Source organism: Pseudozyma hubeiensis (assembly GCF_000403515.1).
Source record: "Pseudozyma hubeiensis SY62 DNA, scaffold: PHS68, whole genome shotgun sequence".
Lineage (NCBI taxonomy): Eukaryota > Fungi > Basidiomycota > Ustilaginomycetes > Ustilaginales > Ustilaginaceae > Pseudozyma > Pseudozyma hubeiensis.
This window is the reverse complement of record NW_012133850.1, coordinates 1-20,641: the sequence shown is the minus strand read 5'-3', so window position 1 is coordinate 20,641 and position 20,641 is coordinate 1. Positions and strand designations below refer to the sequence as shown.

At 56.0% G+C, this 20,641-nt stretch overlaps 10 protein-coding genes across 10 annotated transcripts; 5 read left to right on the top strand and 5 right to left on the bottom strand.

Annotated features, from left to right (window-relative positions):
• Nucleotides 1–132: 132 nt before the first annotated feature.
• On the bottom strand, nt 133–2,352 carry PHSY_006875 (hypothetical protein; the record flags this gene model as incomplete). The annotated part of the gene is made up of 1 exon (XM_012337471.1): nt 133–2,352. One exon carries the CDS (start codon nt 2,350–2,352, stop codon nt 133–135), a length of 2,220 nt encoding a protein of 739 aa, XP_012192861.1.
• A 324-nt stretch (nt 2,353–2,676) lies between these two features.
• Nucleotides 2,677–3,460, top strand: PHSY_006874 (HC-toxin synthetase; the record flags this gene model as incomplete). The annotated part of the gene is made up of 2 exons (XM_012337470.1): nt 2,677–2,823; nt 2,912–3,460. The coding sequence occupies 2 exons, from the start codon at nt 2,677–2,679 to the stop codon at nt 3,458–3,460; spliced, it is 696 nt and encodes a 231-aa protein (XP_012192860.1).
• A 388-nt stretch (nt 3,461–3,848) lies between these two features.
• Nucleotides 3,849–5,966, bottom strand: PHSY_006873 (hypothetical protein; the record flags this gene model as incomplete). Its single annotated transcript, XM_012337469.1, has 1 exon — nt 3,849–5,966. The coding sequence occupies one exon, from the start codon at nt 5,964–5,966 to the stop codon at nt 3,849–3,851; it is 2,118 nt and encodes a 705-aa protein (XP_012192859.1).
• Nucleotides 5,967–6,114: 148 nt separating this feature from the next.
• Nucleotides 6,115–6,910, top strand: PHSY_006872 (hypothetical protein; the record flags this gene model as incomplete). Its single annotated transcript, XM_012337468.1, has 2 exons — nt 6,115–6,250; nt 6,717–6,910. The coding sequence occupies 2 exons, from the start codon at nt 6,115–6,117 to the stop codon at nt 6,908–6,910; spliced, it is 330 nt and encodes a 109-aa protein (XP_012192858.1).
• A 315-nt stretch (nt 6,911–7,225) lies between these two features.
• Nucleotides 7,226–12,673, top strand: PHSY_006871 (hypothetical protein; the record flags this gene model as incomplete). Its single annotated transcript, XM_012337467.1, has 1 exon — nt 7,226–12,673. One exon carries the CDS (start codon nt 7,226–7,228, stop codon nt 12,671–12,673), a length of 5,448 nt encoding a protein of 1,815 aa, XP_012192857.1.
• A 177-nt stretch (nt 12,674–12,850) lies between these two features.
• On the bottom strand, nt 12,851–14,062 carry PHSY_006870 (hypothetical protein; the record flags this gene model as incomplete). The annotated part of the gene is made up of 1 exon (XM_012337466.1): nt 12,851–14,062. One exon carries the CDS (start codon nt 14,060–14,062, stop codon nt 12,851–12,853), a length of 1,212 nt encoding a protein of 403 aa, XP_012192856.1.
• Nucleotides 14,063–14,776: 714 nt separating this feature from the next.
• PHSY_006869 (dual specificity protein phosphatase PPS1) lies at nt 14,777–15,073 on the top strand (the record flags this gene model as incomplete). Its single annotated transcript, XM_012337465.1, has 1 exon — nt 14,777–15,073. One exon carries the CDS (start codon nt 14,777–14,779, stop codon nt 15,071–15,073), a length of 297 nt encoding a protein of 98 aa, XP_012192855.1.
• A 607-nt stretch (nt 15,074–15,680) lies between these two features.
• On the bottom strand, nt 15,681–17,561 carry PHSY_006868 (hypothetical protein; the record flags this gene model as incomplete). Its single annotated transcript, XM_012337464.1, has 1 exon — nt 15,681–17,561. The coding sequence occupies one exon, from the start codon at nt 17,559–17,561 to the stop codon at nt 15,681–15,683; it is 1,881 nt and encodes a 626-aa protein (XP_012192854.1).
• A 645-nt stretch (nt 17,562–18,206) lies between these two features.
• PHSY_006867 (guanyl nucleotide exchange factor) lies at nt 18,207–19,466 on the top strand (the record flags this gene model as incomplete). Its single annotated transcript, XM_012337463.1, has 1 exon — nt 18,207–19,466. The coding sequence occupies one exon, from the start codon at nt 18,207–18,209 to the stop codon at nt 19,464–19,466; it is 1,260 nt and encodes a 419-aa protein (XP_012192853.1).
• A 191-nt stretch (nt 19,467–19,657) lies between these two features.
• Nucleotides 19,658–20,321, bottom strand: PHSY_006866 (hypothetical protein; the record flags this gene model as incomplete). Its single annotated transcript, XM_012337462.1, has 3 exons — nt 19,658–19,703; nt 19,803–19,933; nt 20,235–20,321. 3 exons carry the CDS (start codon nt 20,319–20,321, stop codon nt 19,658–19,660), a joined length of 264 nt encoding a protein of 87 aa, XP_012192852.1.
• Between the last annotated feature and the right edge of the window lie 320 nt (nt 20,322–20,641).

Here is a 20,641-nt window from a genome sequence, read left to right as displayed (position 1 = left end):
GGAATGCTTCTTCATGGGCACACGTGGCGAGAGGCACGAACAGGCTGCGTGACGAAAAGGCATTGGTGAGATGCAAGCGGCGATGTGTATTGCACAGGGGCGGCGAAATGAGACAACATGTGTGCGAGGGATTCACGACTCTGCCTTGCCATGCGGAGCACTCTGCGCCACGTCGATCTGTCCTTTCTCCTGATTCTGCGACTCTCCTTGTGGCTGCTCTTTCTGCAATCGATCAACACCGGAGGCGCCAACAGCGTCCAAAACGCGGGTGAGGTCGACGATCAGCCCATCGATGCGCGTCTGAATCGCCGACAGCTGTGTGATCTGAGACTGAATGGTGTTGACGTCGACAGCGGTGGTCGAGGCCGGGTGAGCCGGAAGAGAGGGTGATGGGTCGGCGAGCGGGTGGGGCAGCGATGTAGCGTGTACAGCGTTGAAGTGCGGGATGGAGGTGGGGTCGAACAGCGGGATCATGGAGATTGGTTGTTCGACTGATCGCGCGGGGTCGCTGGCGGCGGAGGAGGTGGTAGAAGTGGAGGCGAGTTGACCGAAACGTTTCAGCGTTGCTTGACGAATCGCCTCTCTCGGATCGACCGGATCTGTCGGTTCGTCCGTGCTTCCGTCGTCGTCATCGACAACGGTCGGCTCGGCACGTGCTTTCCCTTTCCCTTTCACATCATCACCATTCTCCACGGGCACAGCTGTCCGTACGCGACTAGACTGCGTCGGTCTCCCCCTACCCGCAGCATACAACGTCGATGGAGGAGGTGGCATCCACAGTCCACCTCCCGACGCCATCTCCACCCCTGCCGCCTCACCACCGACAAGCCCTCCACTGACTCCCACATACTTGCCACCGCCATTCAGCGATCCGAAACTCGTCGCTTCGTTCCTACCAGATACGCGGGGTGTAGTGTGCCCGCTTCGGCTCGCGTTCCTCCTCTGCCTGGTGGATCCTGACGCATATCGTGCTGACAAGTTGCCCTCTTCGCGCACTTTTCGCAGATCTGTCTGCAGTCGATGCAGAAATCCGTGCAGTCTGGCGTCGTAGGTTTGCTCCGCTTGAGTTCTCGTGTCGGATCCCGTATCAGGAGAAGGCTGTGTGGAGGTGTTGCTTCCCGCTGCTGTCGCTGCCGGATCGCGTTGTTGCTGGTCGGCTGGTTGTGCTGGTGGCTGTTGCGGAGGCGCAGGTGCGTCTGGCTCGTCGTCGAGGATCATCCGACGACAAGTCGGACAGCTCTGTTGACGTTCGAGCCACGATCGCAAGCAGCGAAAGTGGAAGATGTGTCCGCACGCAAGCTTCTTCGGGGTCACGTTTGTCACCACGGACGCTGACGTTGCTGACGCCGCGGCCGTCGGCGCCGCCCCTCCTGCACCAGCGCCACCTTCTCCATCTGCTTGTTCCTCCCCGATTGCCACCATATCCTCCCTACAGATGATGCACGTGCCATCCGTAGCCCTCAAATCCGCGGCACTTGCGTTCGGATATTTCGTCTCCATCTTCTTCACCGCCTGCCTGTACCTCACCAACGCCTTCACCTTCACCGTACAGCTCCTACCCGCACTATACAGGTCGTGGATCAACGAGAGCGGGATGCCGTACATCCTGGTCAATAGCACGAAAAAGTATCCGTGGGTGCAGAGCCTGACGACATCGTGTGCTAAGTCGACGTACAGCACGTACAGAGACTTTGCTTCCCACGGCTCTTCGCTGGCCATATCGATGCAGTTGAGGATGTATTGTGCGACGGTGTTGCACAGTAGCGCTGTCAAGATGATGAATTCGGAGGTGAAGAGGACCATCATTCCGATCTTGATCTTTTTGACGAGAAGCATTTGTAGCGAGAAGCCGACCAGCAGCAAGTCTGCCAACAGCAAGGTTGAGAGGATCGAGATCATTCGTGCATGAAAGATCCGTGGTACCGAAGGACTCTGCATGATGGACGCCACTCGTTCTGCTGACAGCCAGTGGAAGATCTTTAGGAAGAGTAGGACGCCGAACAGGATGACGAAGGCGACGCTGAAATCGTCTCGAAAGATCGAGACTGCCAACAGAGTACCGACCAGGCTGTACCACGAACGCTCGCAGACGAGTTCGACTTCGCTCCGCCGCAATTGACCGAAGTAGAGCAGCTGAAGTATCCGACCGGCGACGAGTGCTATGACGAATAAGAAGTTGAGCAGAACTAAAAGACATCCATTGGATCGACCGAGAAAGACGACAGCTGCGTAGAAGTTGCTCCGCTCGGTGAAGGCGATTCCAACGGTGGAGACGGCAGCGAGGGTTGAGATGATACCGTAAGCGTAGATCCTGGGCCGAGTGACCCAGGACATGAACGTGCTTGGCGGCATAATGACGAGCAGGACGGCGACCGCACGTTGTGGTGATGAGAGAAGGGAGTGCCTGAAACTAGGCACGCTGGCTGGAAAGTACCATGCAAGGCGTTGTGAGACTCGTACTCGTCGAGCGGTGACACAAGAAAGTCCGCGACGGCCTGCTTGCCTGATTGATGGCTAGTTCAGGAGATACTTGGATCTTCTGGTGGTGGTGGTGGTAGTGTCGAGAAAGAGGTCGTGGCGTGCCGAAGGTGTTGGTCTGTGGGCTTGAGCACGAGGCTTCCAGCTCACACTGCTCAGGTGCAAGTGTGCGCGTGATTCTCGTGCGGATTTCCCGAGATGTGGAGTGGATGCAAAGCCGACTTCCGACAAGCTTCCAAAAAAGTTTTGGAGCACTCGAACACCCTCCTGCTTTCTACCTTCCAAGTTCATTCGTCGTTCATCTACCTTTCGATCGAGATGTCGTCAAAGAACAAGCTTTCAAAGGTGAGTATATTGTGGGCCGCTTGAGGCGAAATTCTGAAAAGTGAGCCAGCGCTGACTGACCCACAAGCTTCCTCTCGCACATCTACAGTTCAAGAACGCCGTAGCAGCGTCGTCTGCCTCGTCTTCACCCTCAGCATCTCGTTCCTCCTCTCCGAAACCCTCACCTTCGTCTTCAAGAACGGAAGCGATATCAACATCGCAAGCCAACACACTACAAGCATTGCATCAGGAACACCTCGCTCGAATCTCCTCTACCACTCTTCCCAATCTGGCCTCTTCGCATTCACGCCGTTTCCTTCGCTTTGCGCGGGCGCAGACGCAGACGTCCGATGCCATGTGGTCGACGCAAAAGATCCATGCTGTCAAATACCGGCGGAGCTTGTGGGCCGAAGATATCGAGCCCGAAGCTGAAGTTCCAGACAAGGAGATCGATCGAAAGGTCGTACCAGACTTTTACCATAAACATAACCCGAGATGCTCACGCTGCGCACTACCTCTTGTGCCAGGATTGAATCAGATCACCCTCAAAGCTCGAACCGCAAGAATTCACAAAGTCAAGAAAGTCAGTGCCAAGAACAAGACAAGAAAGCGCGTTTCCAGCTGCACTCTTTGCCACCACAAAACCTGGTCGTCCTGAAACCTCCCCTCCCCCAAACAACCAAGATACCCTCCTAGTACACGCTCTATACCCGGTCACAAACAGCTTATGCCTCACAAAAATCTCAAGCACAATTCAGGGTTCATTACCATCGATTGTGTGATACATGGTCTTGAAAGAATGTGAATATCGTGTAAAAGACAGTATCGGTGCGTGCCGAGATGTTCGTCAAGGCCGATCTTTGATCTCGAGCCAAGGCGATTGAGCTGGTCGAGTGCGTGTAGAAACGCTGTGGTATATGCGCTCGCTGCTGTGTGGAAAAAGATGCTGATACAGGGATCAAGAAACGAAGACGAATGCTGCCGAAACCTGAGGTGTGCGTGCTTAGCGCTGGTATACATGAGGTGATTCTGACTAGCGACAACGTCTAATAGACGATGCCGCCTGATGACGATCCCGACGGGCCTCCTTGTCCGACGAACGACAGCACGGCGCCCAAGACGGGCCCTACGTAGTCGTCCAGAAAGTTGCTGCCGACCGCGGCATTTGGGTAGCGGCCATCGTAGTAGTGAATTTGACTGGCGCCGGGAGCGTAGTTGAGCTTTCTGAACTCGTCTGCATCGAGCATCTGGTGGTTGATGTGGTAGATGTCGCGCGATGTGTTGAGCACTAGTCCGATCGCTAGACCGATGGCAAAGAGCGCCACCAGAATCGTGGTACTCCTAGCAACTAGGGCGGCAGAGGCATGCTTGAGCATCGAGGGCAAAGACAAAGAGATGATCTTTGTGCTGGAACTCGTGCGCATCCCTTCCCTTGACTCCGCGACCATGGACTCGATGGCAGGTTCTTCGACAACATCGGTCTGGGTCGACTGCGCCACCATCTGCACCGACTTGCGAGCTTTCCCGACACGCCTCCGACGTCGTTGAATGACGGTCTCGATGTAGTCATCGACGTTGCTCGCATCGGCGTCCTTGTCCTCAACCGAGGTCTCTTCTCCCGAGCTGTGTCCATCGAGCTCCATGCTTCGCGCGAGCTCGTTTCCGAGACGCCTGGTTACGGTGCCTGGATTGCTGTGCTGCTGAGAAGACGCCTCCTTGCTGTGGAGACTGGTGAGCCGTCGCATCTCGTCGAGCTCCATTTCGAGTTTATCGACGCTGGTGCGCAGCTCCTCGGTCTCCTCCTTGTATCCCTGCAATTTGGCAGCTTCGGCCGTGACCTTGTCCAGCTCCTGGCGAAGTTGAAGTTGAGCCTGCTCGGCGGCATCCTTAGCTTGCTCGCATTCGAAGAGATACTCGGAGAGCTCTTTGGCTTCCTTCATGCGACGATCCAGATCCGCCTTGGCCTTGATCAATTGGCTCGATTCTTCCTCGAGGTCCCTGCGGAGCTTGATGTTGGTCTTTTCAGCGCTTTCGACTTGGCTGTTGAGTGCAGTCAGCTGCGACTCGTAGGCATTGTTTTGCTCTTGGAGCTCCATGTGCTTGGTGCGTAGGTCCTTGTCCTCTCGACGGAGGGTCTGAATCTGTTTGTGCAATTCCTCGAGCTTGGCTTGCTCTTCGAGCATGAGCTCTTCGTATTGCTCTTGTGAGGTCGTGAGCCTATGTTCGAGAGTATTGACGCGCCTCTCCTTGTCCGACAGTGTGAGCTGAAGCGCATCGGTCTTGTCTCTCTCGATTCGTAGATCCTCCTTGAGATTCAGGATGACGGCATCTTCGGCGCTCAGCTCGGCAGATTTGTCGCGACTGTCGTCAGCATCTCTGACGAGGTAGTCGTCATCCTGACTAAGATCTAGCAGCTGCTCTGACGCAGCGATCGGCGTCGAGTCGTTGCCAGTGCTGTACGATATGGCCCGGTCCAACACAGGCGGGATGTTGGGACCGGCCTCGTCCAAGATGACCGAATGTGCGCTCGACTCCAAGGCGTGGATGAGATTGACGAGCATGTTGGAAGATATGGGCGCCTGCGGGTTCTCGCTCACGAATGCCTCGAGTTGACTGAACGTATTCGCGTCGATCAAGGGCCGATCCCTCTGCCTCCCAAACTCGGACAGGATGGCCGGCAGATCTCGGCAAAGTAGAGTTGGTTCGATCTGACGCTCAGGTGTCTCGCTAACGTCTTGACTAGCCTGAAAATCTGGCAGAAACTTGTCGAAGAGCGCTTTGACCTCTTGTTGCAACTCGTCCATCCTGGTCGGATCGTCGGATGCAACAGAGAGACCGCTGTTGAGAAGGACGGCGTTGGAGACGTGACTGCATTCGGATCGATGCCCTTCAGAGGTGTCGCTGCGGGATGCGAGGAAGCCGCCAAAGGAGGTTGCAGGTGTATTGTCGATGTCATCGTCGTCTTGCGATGGGCGCTCTTCGTCGAAGCCGGATGACTGTTCGCTGGTGCTAGAGTCCGAAGGATTGCGAGCGTGGCGAGGCCGGAGCTTAACCGCTTCCATCAACCCTTTTGGCTCTGACTGTGTCGACTTGACCGTAGATCGGACATCCTGTCGGTCATCCGCCTTGGTTGCATGCGCCAAGTCGCTGTTTCTGGACGCCATGTCTTGGTGCGAAAGATGCCGCTGGGACGCAGTTGGATGAGCTCAAGACGATGGAAAGCCCTTTTTTGATTGTGACGAAGCCAGACCGTTGTGGTGTACACTCGGTCCGGTCGATTGGCGAACGTTGTGCAGATAGACGACGCTGACAATGCGTCACAGAAGAAAGCAGCTGTTGTGTCGGAAGCCTGATCTCGTGCCGGTCAGAGATAATGAAGTCGAGTTGGGAGGATCGTTGGCGTGCCCTCGCATCGCACCTGGCCCAAGCCCACCGACCCAAATGAAAAGTGAGCTTCGAGCCTTGTTTGCGAGCGATCTCGCTGTATCGGTGATCTGGGGAGGGCGAGTGACGTGAAGGAGTTGATGGAAAGGTCGACTGTGAGAGGAACCTAGATCGAGAGTATTTCCCTTCACGACAAAGGGGATGCGGACCACCCGCATGTGCTGCTCGCTTTTTTGTTTCTTTTCAGACGTCACGCAGGTGCAGGTGCAGTCCCAGCCATGCGAAAGCTCGAGAGTGGAGTTCTTGAACCCTTGCGGAACGCGGAACGTAAAGGCGCTTGTCTGCTGAACCCTTTCTTTTTCCTCTAGCCCAAGCTGCAGCCGACCTCCTGCCAAAAACGGCGCATGACGCCCACCAACACTGGACAATTTGCGTTGACTCACTTCGGCGGTGCTTCACACTTCAGGGGGGAACGAGCATCGTGAGCACAGGCCCGTTGTCCTCGAGCATACTCTTTCTGCCGTTCGCAGGTGGAATCGACAACGATCCTTTCCCAAGTCTTACTGAGAAGGGCGAGTTAGGAGAGCGTCCACCTGAAGAAAGGGGCTTGACGACGACCAGGCCGCAACCACTGAGATCCCTTTGTCTGCTTGTTTCTCGAAATCGAGATCGGTTTCGGCTGGTCAAAAAATCACTTTCTCGCTGTGTTACTTTTGGTTCTTAACACCTTTGGTACCCAAAACGTCCGTCAGCAGCCTTACCCGAAACATTGTCTACATCAGCGGTCGGAAGAACTTGTCGGCGCGTGTCTGATTTTGGTGGAGTCCAACACCAGAGAACCCTGGAAACGCACGGTTCGCCGTGATGATACGGCTAGCAGTCTCTGAACGATCCGCTTCCACTCTACCACCAACTGATCCGCTAGGCTCCGGAATGCGACAGGGTTAGCCGTCTCTTTCATTCTCGATCGTACTCTGTGCCCGCAGTTGCCTGAGTCAGAAGATCGTCGGCCAAAGATCCCGAGCGAGGCGACGCCAAGATGGCTCAGCTACTCATATCGGAGCTCACCTCGCTTGGTACCGAAGCTCGACGGAAGCATCCCGAGATCAAGCAGGCCGCCGATGCCGCACTCGTTCGGCTCAAGTCCGATGCGGACGGCTACCTCGCATCCTCACGCAACGACGATTGTCCACCTCCGGATCACCCGCTGCTTAGACCGATCCTACTCAGCTGCGAGACAAAGTTACCCAAGCTGATCTCGCTCGCCATGGCTCTACTCCAGCGTATCCTGCTTCAGAGACTTGTTCCAGACAAAGGCATCCCCACCATCGTCAACACCCTCAACAAGCTCCTCACCCCGCCGAGCAGAAGCGACGTAGATGTTCAGCTCAAGATCCTGCAGATCGCATCCGCGCTCCTCTCATCCTATCCAAACCTGCATAATGCCGATCTCTCGTGCACGCTCATGCTCGGTTTCAAGCTGCATGAAGGCAGCAAGGTCGCCGTGGTCAGCTCTACAGCAGCTGCGACCCTGCGACAGAGCGTCATGGCCGTCTTTGACAAGGTGAAGGACGAGGATGTGGTGCTCGACGGCATCAGAGGAGGCGGAGAGGACGCAGCTGCCTTGGCACCGCTCGCAGCCATGTCTGTCGATCTTCCCCAAGGCGTGGTCACCCTCTTTCCATCATCGCGCGATGCATACCTCGTCTTCTCAGACCTTTGCTCGCTCGCCAACGCCGAGCCCGCAGCCTTCCTATCGCTTGACTTTCTCTCCAAAACCTTTTCGCTCGAGCTTATCGAGAGCGTACTGTCCAACCATCAGCGACTCTTTGCCTCTGCGGGCTCAACAGATCTGCAGTCCACCTCACATCCAGAGTTGCTGTATCTGCTACGGTCCAAGGTCTGCCCACTGCTCATCAAGAGTCTCAGCGAGCCTCCCGCTTTTCCCATCCATCTCCGGCTCATGCGTCTCCTCTTCCTCCTCTTGCGGCAATTTAGCTCCGATCTTGTGCTCGAGGTCGAGATCCTTCTCTCTATCCTGCTGCGTACCATCAACCCTTCAGCGCAGGAGCTTGCGGTACATGGCGGCTCCCAGCCTCCACTCTGGCAACAGGTTCTTGCGCTCGAAGTCCTTCGAAGTCTATGCTCCCACGATGTCTTTCTTCGCAGCTTGTGGCTCTGGTATGACTCGGGTGCCACCGGCACGGATACCAATGAACCATCCAAAGCCGCCATACCTGTCTTTTCCAAGCTGGTCGAAACGCTCCAAAATGTCCTCTTGCAAGGCGAAAGACTCTTCGCCCAGGAGCCGTCCATGCAAAACACCTCGGAAGATCAGCAAGCTCCGGACAGTCCTCGCAGAAGCCGCGTGCGGCCGTCAACCGATCGCAGCTTTTCTGGTCTCTACGAGGCTGCAGCGGGCGTCGCCAGTGCTGCAATGTCCGGCATGTACGGCTCTTCGGACACCGTTGGCACCGAATCCCTCTCCACCACGAGCTCGCCAGCCATTCAGATCATCGACCAGCTCGACAAGACTGAAGCACCTGTCGTGGCCTCGCCGGCCTTGCCAAAGACTTACCCGCAGCTCCTTGCGCTGCAATCTTGCCATCTCTTGACGCAGTCCATGGCTTTGTACGCCCTCCCACTTTACTCCAAGTTTGTCAACTCTCGCGACAAGGACGCGGCACCCGCACCTCCAGCAATGCAGGACGCCGACGTCGACACCCTCGTCAACCCAGCCGAACGCGATGGTCTCCGCCTTACGAGAGCAATGCTGAGGTCTTCGGCTCTTCCTCTCAGCCAAGTCTTTGCGCGTCACTTGCGCATCAAGTGCTCCGACTCGGTCTTCGAAGAGTCCCTTTTGGCGCTGAGGAACCTAACAAACGTCGTTGGTGCCCTCGACTTGGTGCACGAGCGTGATGCGGTCCTCACCAGATTCATCACCCTGGCTGTTCCTGGTTGGGACGCCGCTTCTCCCTATGCCGTGCTGTTCGCGCAAGATGGTGGGCCGATATCGACACGCAATCTTGCCTGCCTCAAGGCATATGTGCAGGTTGCTTATTATCTCTCTGGTGCACTTGGACCTTTCTGGTATCCAGTGCTCAGCGGTCTATGCAGCGCTCAAGCGTCTCTCATCCCTCTCAATGCATCAATCGGCGAAAGGGACGAGAACGATCAAAGTGATGATGCTGACACGAGTCGCAACGGGCGAGCCACACTCTCGACCCTGACCCACAGCTCGATGGTCTCGCTCGATACGCGATCAGGGCGGAACCAGCTTCAGCTGCTCAACGCCACGGAACTGCAGCCCAATCGCCTCCAAGCGCTCATCCAGAGTGTCTTTGAGAACACGAGCTCGCTGGAAAACACCGCTTTTGTGCACTTCGTCTCCGCGCTGTGCCGTCTCAGCAGCGAGACTTTGCTTGCCTCGGTGGCGATTCCTCGGTCAGCCAACCTCGTCGGCGGACCCGCTTCTCCGCGAGCGTCCGGTATCCGGCATCGTCCTTCTTCAAGCGCAGACGATTCCAAAACAGTCTTCTATCCAATCGCGTGCCTCGATTTGGTGTCGTCATTGAATATGAGGCGTATCTGTCGGGCTTTGGCGGATCAAGGATGGCAGGTCGTTACAACACATCTGGTCGAAGCCCTGTCCAATCCTGTGCTTCCTCATCGTTGGCGCACGCAAGCTCTGCAAGCTGCCAGCAAGCTCGCTTCGGGAGCCATGTCGCACGCAGCCGAAATGTCCGACGAAGGCGAGAGGCTGCGATTGCAGAAGCAGGCATTGCAGATTCTATCGATTGCCGGTGTTCTCGAAGGACGCAGGGCGACGTCGATCGACATGGAGCTCAGAACTTCCGCTGTCGAACATCTATACAAGGTCCTAGAGACGTTTGGCCATTCGCTCATTCACGGATGGGACACCATCTTTTTCATTTGCTCCGCCACATGCAAGGACGACAAGAGGAGCACGGACACGATTCCACCATCATCGGCGTCTGCTCAAAAGGCGCAGCTGTCCCTGATCAAGGCTGGTTTCTCATGCTTGCAGCTTGTCTGCTCGGACTTCTTGTCAGCCCTCGACGTCAATCAGATAAGAAGTTGCTGCGCCTGTCTCAACGATTTCGGAAGCCAAGAATTCGACGTCAATGTGGCGCTGACCGCGAACGGCTGCCTTTGGGGTGTCACAGCCGAGATGGCCGCCAGAGCCAAGAAAAGATCGACGGAGTCGTCTGCAGCAATCGTCGAAGACGATGCACAGCCTCTCTGGCTTTTCTTGCTGCAATGCCTTCTGTCCATCTCTCAAAGTCCCCGATCCGAAGTACGGAACGGCGCAATCTCGAATCTGTTTCGAGTGCTTCAACAGTACGGAGACATATTGAGCTCCGCTGCCTGGCAGGAGATCGTCGACACCATCATCTTCCCATTGATCAAAGTGCTGGGCGCATCGGTACGAGATCTCGAGAGCGGCAATGATGGCGGCAAGGCGGAGGAAGATCGGAAAGCGCAGCTGATGGGCGCCCTGCCAAGTGAGCTGAAGCAATGGCAGGAGTCCGAGAGCTTAGCTCTGACACAATTCGGCGAGGTGGTGCGAGGTTATTTGCCAACCAAGCTGGTCCACAGCAGCGCCTTCGAGGAGACGTGGGCCAGGTTGCTCGATCTCACCACGGATGCCTTCCTTCGCGGTCCAGCTGACCTATCGCAAGCATCGATCAAGTGTTTCACTTATTCAGTGTCGGCCGAAGTAGACGGCGGGCCGCATACGGAAGACTCCGCGCAAGCAAGGGTCCAGCATGCCTGGCAAATGGCGTGGCAGCATTGGGTAGCGATCGGTGACCACATCGGCAGCGCAGCATCAAGGCAGCCTGATGCTGGCGAAGCAAATGCGGAGGGCAGCAGCGAAGATAGCGCACACAGCTCTCTGCACTTCACGCAAAAGAACCTCCTGGCATACATCCAAGCTTTCCCGCCCATTCATCGCGTCCTGCGCACTCGATTTGACCAACAACAGGTCGAAGCATTATTGACATGCCTCAAAGCCTGCGTGTCATATCCCCGCAGTCCGGACCACGCGTCGGATCGAGCGAGTCTCACCCCCGTCCAGGAGGCGGCTCGTGCTACAGCCAGGTCTGTTGCGGACGTCAAGGACGTTCCCGCGCTGATCTTGTCCGACTTGTCGGAGTGTATCTGCCTCGCATATTCGGGCGCGGCTCTAGAGTCGAGCAAGGACAAGAAGAACCCGACCTACATCGCACTATCGCGTACGAGCATCGAAGAGGCCTTTGGCGTCTTTGTCAAACACGAGGATGATCTCAGCATCTACAGCGGCGGCGCCTTTGAAAGTCTCCTATCCGCGTTGATGATTCCAATCAAGCTCAAATACGAGTGTCCGGATCAGCCCAATGCAAATTCCAAGACCGATCGCAAGGCTGATGCTCGACCAATCTGGCAGGTCGCCACTTTGACGCTGTGCCGAATCCTCTCACGCTGCTGCCCAAAGCTGCGTGCCAGGAGGGGGTCTGACGGGCTAAACGCCGAGACAGCGGAGCGGCTATGGACCAAGATTGTCGATGCTGTGCAAGCGGCAGTGCTTGCAGATCCGTCGCCCGCCGGCTTGTTGCCTAGGGATGTCAAGGATAACGACGAGCGTTTTGGCCTGTTCTTGCTCAGCACAATCGAGAGACATGTTCTGCCGTATCTGGGAGAGGAGGATGCACCAGAGCATCTGATCGAGCGTGTAGGACGTACGCTGGCGCTTGGCTCGAGGCTATACACGTTCGAGACGCAGACTAGCAACGATGGTCAAAGCGGACGAGTCGACGACCCCAGCGAGACGACCAACGAGCGTTTCGCGTACTGGTGCTTTGACTTGCTCTTTCTGGCATGCTCTTCCGGCTTTGGTAACGGTGCAGATGGTGCGGAACGTCGCCAGAGGGTTGCCACCATTCTGCTGCCACACCTGACGCGGCGTTGCCAAGACACGCTCCTCTCCTTTGCCCGAGACGTACAGATTCGAAGCATGATTCCCATGCAGAGGATTCGTCAGGAAGAGCTCAATTACATCCTCAAGAGATATCTCGAGCTACGACTTTGGCCAGGCGCATTCACAGCCGAGACCGCGACGAGCGATGCACAGGCTTCCGAAAACGGCGCGTGGCACAGATCGGAACGTGCGCATCTGTTTGCGGCTTATCGCTACTTTTTGCTGCTCCTGTCGTCTGCAAAGCCGTCTGCTGGCATCTCGGCGGAGATGGCCAGCATCGGCACGTCGCTTCCGCCGCTCGTTCCGGCTGACACTACAGAGCTGTCAAAGACATTCGCCGATCTCGGGCTGGAGCTGGGCCTCGTCGGGACTACGCGCAACGTTCTCAATCTCGAGAGCGAGGCTGCGGATGAGGCGTTAGTGACGGAGGCAGATGCTGCGAAGCTCGCGTCAGAGGCTCTGGCTTTGATTGGTGACGAGCTCGGCATTCCAAGTCTTCTTGCATAGAATTCGAGCAGGTGTCTCTCATCAATCTTACAATCACAGACATGAGTAGGATTTGTGAGGCGAATTGAGGCAGTAAGCGAAAGTGAGACAGCACAGCTGTTGGAAGAAGATGTCTAGACTGTGAATGAGTGAGGAGGCGGGGAGCGAAGACGAAGACGGAAGTTGTGCAAGAGCACGTCACGAATCTGCCCGCGCATCCACGGGGGCTCGGCTGCTTCGATGCCCATGCGGATCGTGGCGACGAGAGGGCACAGAGAAGTCCAGACTGCGTCTGCGGAAGCCCATCACCGTCGGCGCCTTTTGTGGAGGGTCCTTGATGTCTTTGCTACTGTCCGCCCCCTGGTCCGCTTTTGGCTGATCATTCTGTGTAGGAGGCGCAGGAGGTTGTTTCGGATCGAGCTGTAGATGGCCGGTCGTGTGACCTGGTTCGGACTGTCCGGCAGCAGTCGGTGAAAGCACCTGTCCCGCGATAGTTCCGTCCTGATCCGGCTTTGTTTGATCTTGGGTTGGGTTCTTCGAGGGCACCTTGTCGACGACTTGAGGATCCAGGTGCGAAGGAGGAGGTGCTACTGTCACAGCCAAAGTTGCAGGTTTTGGTCTGTACATATCGGTCAACTTTTGCCACTGTTTCTCGTCCATACACTGAGCCAATTGGACCTGCTTAGCAGCGTATGGGCTCGTCAACTTGGGATCGCGCATCGTCGCACAGAGATTCTTACACCTGGTTCCCTGCGGACAACCAGCTTGGACCAGGTTGAAGTAGGAATTCATCGGTTTGCCCTTATCATCGATTGTTCCGCAGAGAACGCGCATCTCGTTAGTGCCGAACAGGCAGCGCGAGTAGACGAGGTATAGACGCATCTTGTCGAACCCGGCTCCGTAGCCTTCGTTGATCAGAGGATCGGATGTACAGAGGGAGGTAGCATCCATTTGCTCCACTCCTGAGCCGGCGGTGGGAATTAGGGAGGAGGAGGGATCGGGTGTAAAGGTCGTGAAGAAGGGCGAGGAGCGCCAAAAGTAGCTGTAGCGTCTGCCGAGTCGTCGTTCGACGTCGGCGCATCGACCGGGTTGCACGTGGTACGCTCCGATGTCCGCTTGACCGTCGTCGGGTGAGAGATGGTACGATGCCACGGGTGGGGAGGATGCGAGGAGGAGGGTCACAGTGACAAGAAGCAAGGCAAAAGTCGACTGTACGGATCGTGTGATCATCTTGAAAGCTGCGTCCCGCGCGTGTCGTCTTTGGAGGTTCGAGGAAGGGGGGTCACAAGAGAGCGTGAGAGTAAAGGTTGAGAAAGACCAACGAAAGGGGCGACTGTCTTGGCGACGTCGGGTCGGGTCTTTGGGCCGAAGGCCTGCTGGAAGCTCCTGTGATGGTGGTAACGTCCGCATCGCGATAGTCGCAGAGTAAAACGGGAGGAAACGTGTCTCGACTCGAATCCTCCTATTGAACCCACAACGCACCAGACAAAATGACACACGGTGATCACAATGCGATGCTAGTCATCGCACCCACAATTTCTTGCCACCTTCATATGCAGTGACGTCCGACAATCAATTGAAAGCAATGGTCGGACATGCAGACCGTCACATCAATGTATAGTCACATCAAGCGTAGACAGACGAGGTCGAAGCAGTCCAACGTTTTCCCCGTGCCGTCGCGTTCTGGACCGAGCATCGCGTTCCGACAATAAAGCTCTGATAGCCATACCTGCCTCGTGTGAAGCATGTTTGCTCCGCATAGGGCTTCGTTCGCGTGCCGCGGGCGTGGGGGGAGGCTGGTCATGTGTGTCGACATCCGAAGAAGCGCTAGGCTGACAAAGTGTCGCTGACGGACGTATTGAGTGTGTCTGATGAAGAAGACTGACTCGAAGCGCGTGTGTCGCTCGCGGCGGGCAGCACAGCATGCTTACAGCGAGCCATGAAGAACTAAAAGCCTCCGTATGCTTGACGTTTCGGCAGTGGATGGGGCAAGACGCTATACTAGCTTCGTAGCCAGCTGAGGCATCGATTCTGAAGCCGTATATAAGCGCCATACCTGAACAGCTCAGTCCGTCTCTAACACAACATCAAATCACAGAACTCAATCTCCTCACACAAGAAACGATGATGACAATCAAACTCTCTCCTCTCCTCCTCATCGTCGCCTTCAGTGCGCTCTACGCACAGGTGAACGCCACACACGAGGCCTACTGCACCGACAACAAAGACGGCACGGGTCCACCCACCTACCAGATCACCAAGGACTGCTGTGCAGCCACCGCGGAGCATCGCTCCACATTTTTCAACGAGGCCACTCATACTTGTCAAGATGGACCTGGGGACACCGGAAACGGCATCAATCTGGGCCGCTTCGTGCGGTGCTGTGGCGACCGAGGCGCTGGTAGCCACAGCGACGGTTAGAGGCAAAGGCCCGCCCACGCATCTTGCTGCGATGCTTGGTCTCTGACCCTCCGTAAGTCAAGAAAGAGCCTGCAAGCAGACACCATAGTTCCGATCACTAAGATTTCGAGTCCGACAGAAATAAAATATGCTGGCCAGCGATATCGTAGCCGTTTGTGCGGATGTGGAAGAGCTTGAGGAGGATGAGGTTTCTATGTTCGTTGCTCTATGAGCCACAGCCGACGACAAGGTGTGCGACGAAGATCGCCTTGTTCGACTTCTGGGTTGAATGATGCGGACCGTCACATTGCGGGTCTTGTTGTGCGCCAATGATCGCCCTGTCTCGGGTGTACTCGAGTGCCTCGAACCCAATCAAAGTACAAAGCTTGCTGCCTGCGCATGCATAGCACAATGCTCAGATTGCACACTTCAGCACAGTTAAAGACACGAGTCTGTCTCACTTGTGAGCGTTCAAAGCAAATCCCTGCGAGGCACGGCCTGACCAAAATCATCGATTCACAGCATGAGATCTGTACAACAAAGCGCAGAATTGGTGAGCGAGACACACCTGGAGAGTCAAGAAATCCACGGAGTAGGGAAGAAGGTGATATCGCAGCGGCAACCAAGATCAAATTTCCGCCCAGCCAGCAGGACCCGCCCGTTCTCCGCTGACGAGCGTGAGCATGAAGACGACCAGGTTCGCACTGAACGCCATCCCGAACCCACGATACAGCGAGCGAACACCGCCCAGTGACGAGTGACCTGTCTTTGCAGCCAAAATGCCCGACTGCGCCATGGCGTGAGCTGTCTCCGCCGATTCCGATTTCGATTCGGACGCCTCCTTCGAGCCTGCCTCTGCGGTCTTTGGTTGCGAACGAACGTGCGTTGCGACGGTCTCCTCGGTCACGATCCGGTAGATCGCCTCCACCACACCGACGTAGGCGACGGGGCGCGTCTCGACGCACGTACGCAGACCTCGCACCCCGACATTGCCAGTGCTCAGGTTGATCCCCCCATGCGAAGTCACAGTCGTCTGTTGCTGTTGCTGTTGCACACTGGCACTGGTGATCTTGCGCGACGAGCTAGCGCCAGCTGCTTCCGCTTCGGCACCTTGTGGTTTACGGATTTGCAGCTGCAACCTTCTACGGACCGTCTCGATGGGGAGTGTGATGCAGAGAGAGGCAGTGGAGATGGCGAGTTCGGCAAGAGCATAGCTGATGGGATGCGTGTTGGGCTCGAGTCGAAGAGTGTGCTCGATGAGCAGCGGCGCACCAAGTGAGAGCAACGGACGCAAGGTGAAATCGAGGATGGTGGGGATGAGCAGGTTGGGATGCAGATACGCTGTCTTCCAACCACCTTCTTCGCGAACCACCTTTTTGATGGCGTCGTAGGGACCGCTGTACTTGCGATGCGCCGGAAGGGTGCTCTGTGCAATCAAGCGGGTGCGTACGAGGTCGAGAGGGGAGACGAGGAAACCCGTGATGAGGTGCGACGAAAGCAGCAGGCCCAGAGTCTTGTATGGATAGGGCGCGTAGGCGAGCGGAAGAGGTGAGAGCGCTGTGGGTGCAAACAGCGACAGGACGGAAGAGATGATGGGTTGGATTGTGGAGGAGGTCAGTTCGAGGATAAACGAGGTCAGCGATCCTTTCCAGAGACCCAGCCAGCCTTCTTTTCCTCGGCCGACGGCTTTCATCATCTCCCACACGCCTCCTCTCACGACGACGGGCATGACAAATTCGGGTCGTGCGCCTTGGTCGTAAACGCTTTTGCGCATCACGTAGCCAGATGCATCCACCATGCGTTGCTTCTTGCGGCCAGAATAGAGCGAGGTATCCGGACGCGAGGGCTTCGATGTGACGTCGCGGAAGTACGCGTCGGCATCCTCTTCATCCGAGATATCCGCTTCGAGGAGATCTTCTTGCAGATCGTCCTCGTGCTGCGGATCGGCTTCGTCATCCCACTCGCCAGCCTCGGGTGATACTTCCTGCTCCCAGGCTTCCGTCGCCTCCTCAGCCTGCGATTGATGAGCAGTTTGCTTTGACTGTCTGGTGCCGGATGCGATGGTACGTCGTTGCGCCAGCGCCGCTTGCTGTGTGAGTGAGAGCCAGACATCGTCTCTCGGTACCCACTGTACCTGCAGCAGGAGTTTTCCCACCTCGAAAGGCATGGCAAGACATGTGCTCGTGTATTGGAGCGCGCCGCTGATGAGGAGCGCGCGCAGGATGTCCGAGACGCTGGCGTCTGCTTCGCCGAATCCTCCTGCGGACGTCGTTGCGACGTAGGGCTTTGCATCGTTGGACGATACGTATCGGTTCGAAGTTGGTTTAGGAGCACTTGAAGTGCCGTATGCCTTCGAAGAAGAGCTCGCGGCCGATGCATTTGGAGTCCCAGACATGCTGAAGCGTGGAGCCGTGGCGATAAACACCGAGTCCTCGGGCGGCTGATAGTACGGTCTAAGCGGATGCGCCTGCTGCCCACTGGAGCCGGTCGGCGGAGGAGGTGCTGTCATGGCTCGTCGCCCTGAGATCCGATGAAGTTACGGAGTCGGTAATAGTATGCTAGAGCGGTCGTCGTTGATGAAGTGTAAAGAGGATGTGGTGGTTCAGGGTGCTGAGTGACAGCTCATAGCACGCGCGATGAAGAGTGTTGATGTGCCCTCAATTTTTGGGCGGCGTGGAGGTGTTGGTCCGGAATCGGAGACGAGCCGAAGAGCCCAACACTTTAAAATATTGCGACATGTTGGATCATCATTTTTGACAAATAGAATAACTTGCATGTCGCTAGAGCGCAACCACAAAGCTTTGACATGTCGACAATGTGCAATGGTATAAGTTAAGGTTCGACTTTGACAACCCGAAGCTTGTTGCTGGTCCTGCGCTGCTCTCTCTTGAAGGAAGAATGAAGCCCTGTGAAGCGCTGGTCTTCACGTTAGAGGATGCTCACTGTATCGGACCTCATTTGGCGGCCACAGCGGGTCGTCAACATGCCTGTCAGCGGTTCTATGAATTGAGCAGCGCTTACGATCACGGGCCTATAAGATGCGACTCTGCTCCTGTCCTTCAGCTTGCCACCCTATCCTTCACTTTTACCTCTCATGTCTGGTCGAAAAGCTACGAAAGTGACCATGACAGGCACGTGTGCCCTGTTGTTCGCAATGGGCTACTTGCTTGGTTGGCAGCTCTGTAGTATTGGAGCTCAGATTGCTTCACTAACGCTCTGCTTCTTCCTCTTCTGGTTGCTGTCTTCGAACGAGCAAGCTCTCGAGGTCTTGAGCAAAGATGGACTTGAACGCATCGATGTTCGCGACCGCCAACCTGGGAGGCGAAACTCTACTGTTGGCCTCATCCACTATCGAAAGTCAACGGGACAGCACTCCACAGAGCCCAGACGGACATACGGCAACGTCGTACAAACGGAAAGTGGGTTCGCCAATCACGTATCGTCGCTCAAGAGTGAAATGCACTCGGACCTGTCGCTTCCTCGAGAAGCAAACAGCGCTCACCAGCCTCTCACTCCTATGAGCCGAGACGAAAGGGACCTTGTACTTGCCTGGCTGCAAACCGTCGATCGACCTGAGCTTGGAGAACTGCGCACGCAATCCCCAACGTCAGCTGCCGACGTAGGACCTCTCCTTCCTCTAACGGCTGAACGACTTGCTGACCACGTAGGCACTCCTAAAGGCGGACTTACGAACTGTCAAGCTGGCTCTGAGGCCTCCTCATGTTGGACATCGTCACAGCTGATCGAGTCGTCACCATTCACGTCGGTCGTTCCGATCTCGAGTACCGTCTCGAAAGGGGCTTGTGAAGCTGCATCTGCACCACTTCTGCTTTGCAAGAAGGCGAGCAGGACGCCTTCCGACCTGTTTTGTACGCATCCTGGCTCTACTCTCGGCGCAGACACGAATGCGAATCTGATGTCCGAACGCAGCCACGAGTCTGGCCAATTCATCGCCAGCACGTTGGCTGATAGCAGCTCTTTTTCGAGCCGGCAGACTGGCGCTTTCCCCAACGTGAAAGTCGAGATATCAGCAAGATCAAATGTAGAACGAACATCCCTCGTTCCAAAATCGCGTCCTTATCCGATTGGGCGGAAGAGGGCTCTTGCGAATCGACGAGAAAACGACGACGATGACATCGAGGACATGGCTCAGGTCGACCAGTCAACCCAAGTGGCCAGTCGTTCGCTCAAGAAAGAGCTCGGGAAAGTCTCTGTCATGGACAACAACATTCGCCTCTCAAAACTTCTCACAACAACTCCTCGGGCGATCACTACGCCAACGTCTCCCTCACATGAGCTTCGGTATCATAATTCTGACGATATGTATGCCCACATTTCGGACACGAGCATCGCAAGGGGCAGGCCGGTGTCCACAAAGCGACTTTTGGATCTCATCACAAAGCTTCGCGAGTAAGCCAGAGTCAGGGCCGGGGCATGACGGCGAAAGGGTTCACGCACGGCAGAAATAGTGCAGGCAGTCAATTAGATTGAGGACGGATAAAGCCTAGAAGAAGCGCAGTGGCCGCGAACGGTTGGTATCAAACTCGGCTGTGATAAGGTATCGGGTGGTGCAGTGTATGTTCTGAATTCAGTGGCGAGGGAGATCTACTGCTTGTCCTGGATGGGGACATCCTTGCCGGTGAGCTTCTTGCTGTTGACGATGGGAAAAAATGTGTTAGCAGATGCAACGATTGTTAGTACTAAGAACGACGAGAAGATGAACAAAGCCAACGAAAGAGAGATCACTTACAAGCCAGATCGGATGCCATCCGAAATCTTCTCGGTGGTGCTGGCGTTCTGCTCGTGACCGGCCTTCTTGGTGCCGAACTGGACAGCCTTGTCGAGGGCGTCTTGCTGCTGGCCGCCAGCGGGGGGAGCGTTCTGTTCAGGAGCGGACATGTTGAAAGATGTTTGTGGTAACTTGGTGTGAAACGGCGATGTGGTCGTGGTGTAAAGTCTCGATCAAGGGAACAATAATGCTGGTTTATATATGGGCTGTGGGACATCCAAGAACGAGTGCACGGCCTCGACATTCATAGTTCGGGAAGCTTTGTTCACTTGTCTCGGCCTCTTATGGCCTTCGGTTGAACAGCCGGTAGACACATGGCTCCATGCGACACTGATGGGACGCTGCGACGTGCATCGAGAAGATCTTTCTCGGATCTTTCACGACATTGCTCACCGGTAGCACGAGCACTGCATCATTGACAGCCCAGTCAAGCGAGGCGGAAGCGGTGCCGCGTACAGTAGTAGGCTTTGCCTCCTGCATCTAGTGATGCTGCTGTCGCTCCCGAGGTCGACGGCCACACGCCTTGTGATAATCTCGTACAGCCCTACGCGAAGCGAGCACGTCGTGTTGTGCTGTGTCTTTTTTCACACAGCCAAACCTCCACATTCCGTCGAGGCGAACAAGCACTGCAACAGTGTGATGTCAAAATTGGCGACGTCTGTGCGTCGAGCGTGTCCCCCCACTCAGGTGCAGCGAGTTCCAGAACATCGAGCGCTATGACGAGATCGGACATCGAAATAGAATCACATCTGTCCGCACGCATGCACGCACACCCACCCACCCACCCAACCGAGCATAGA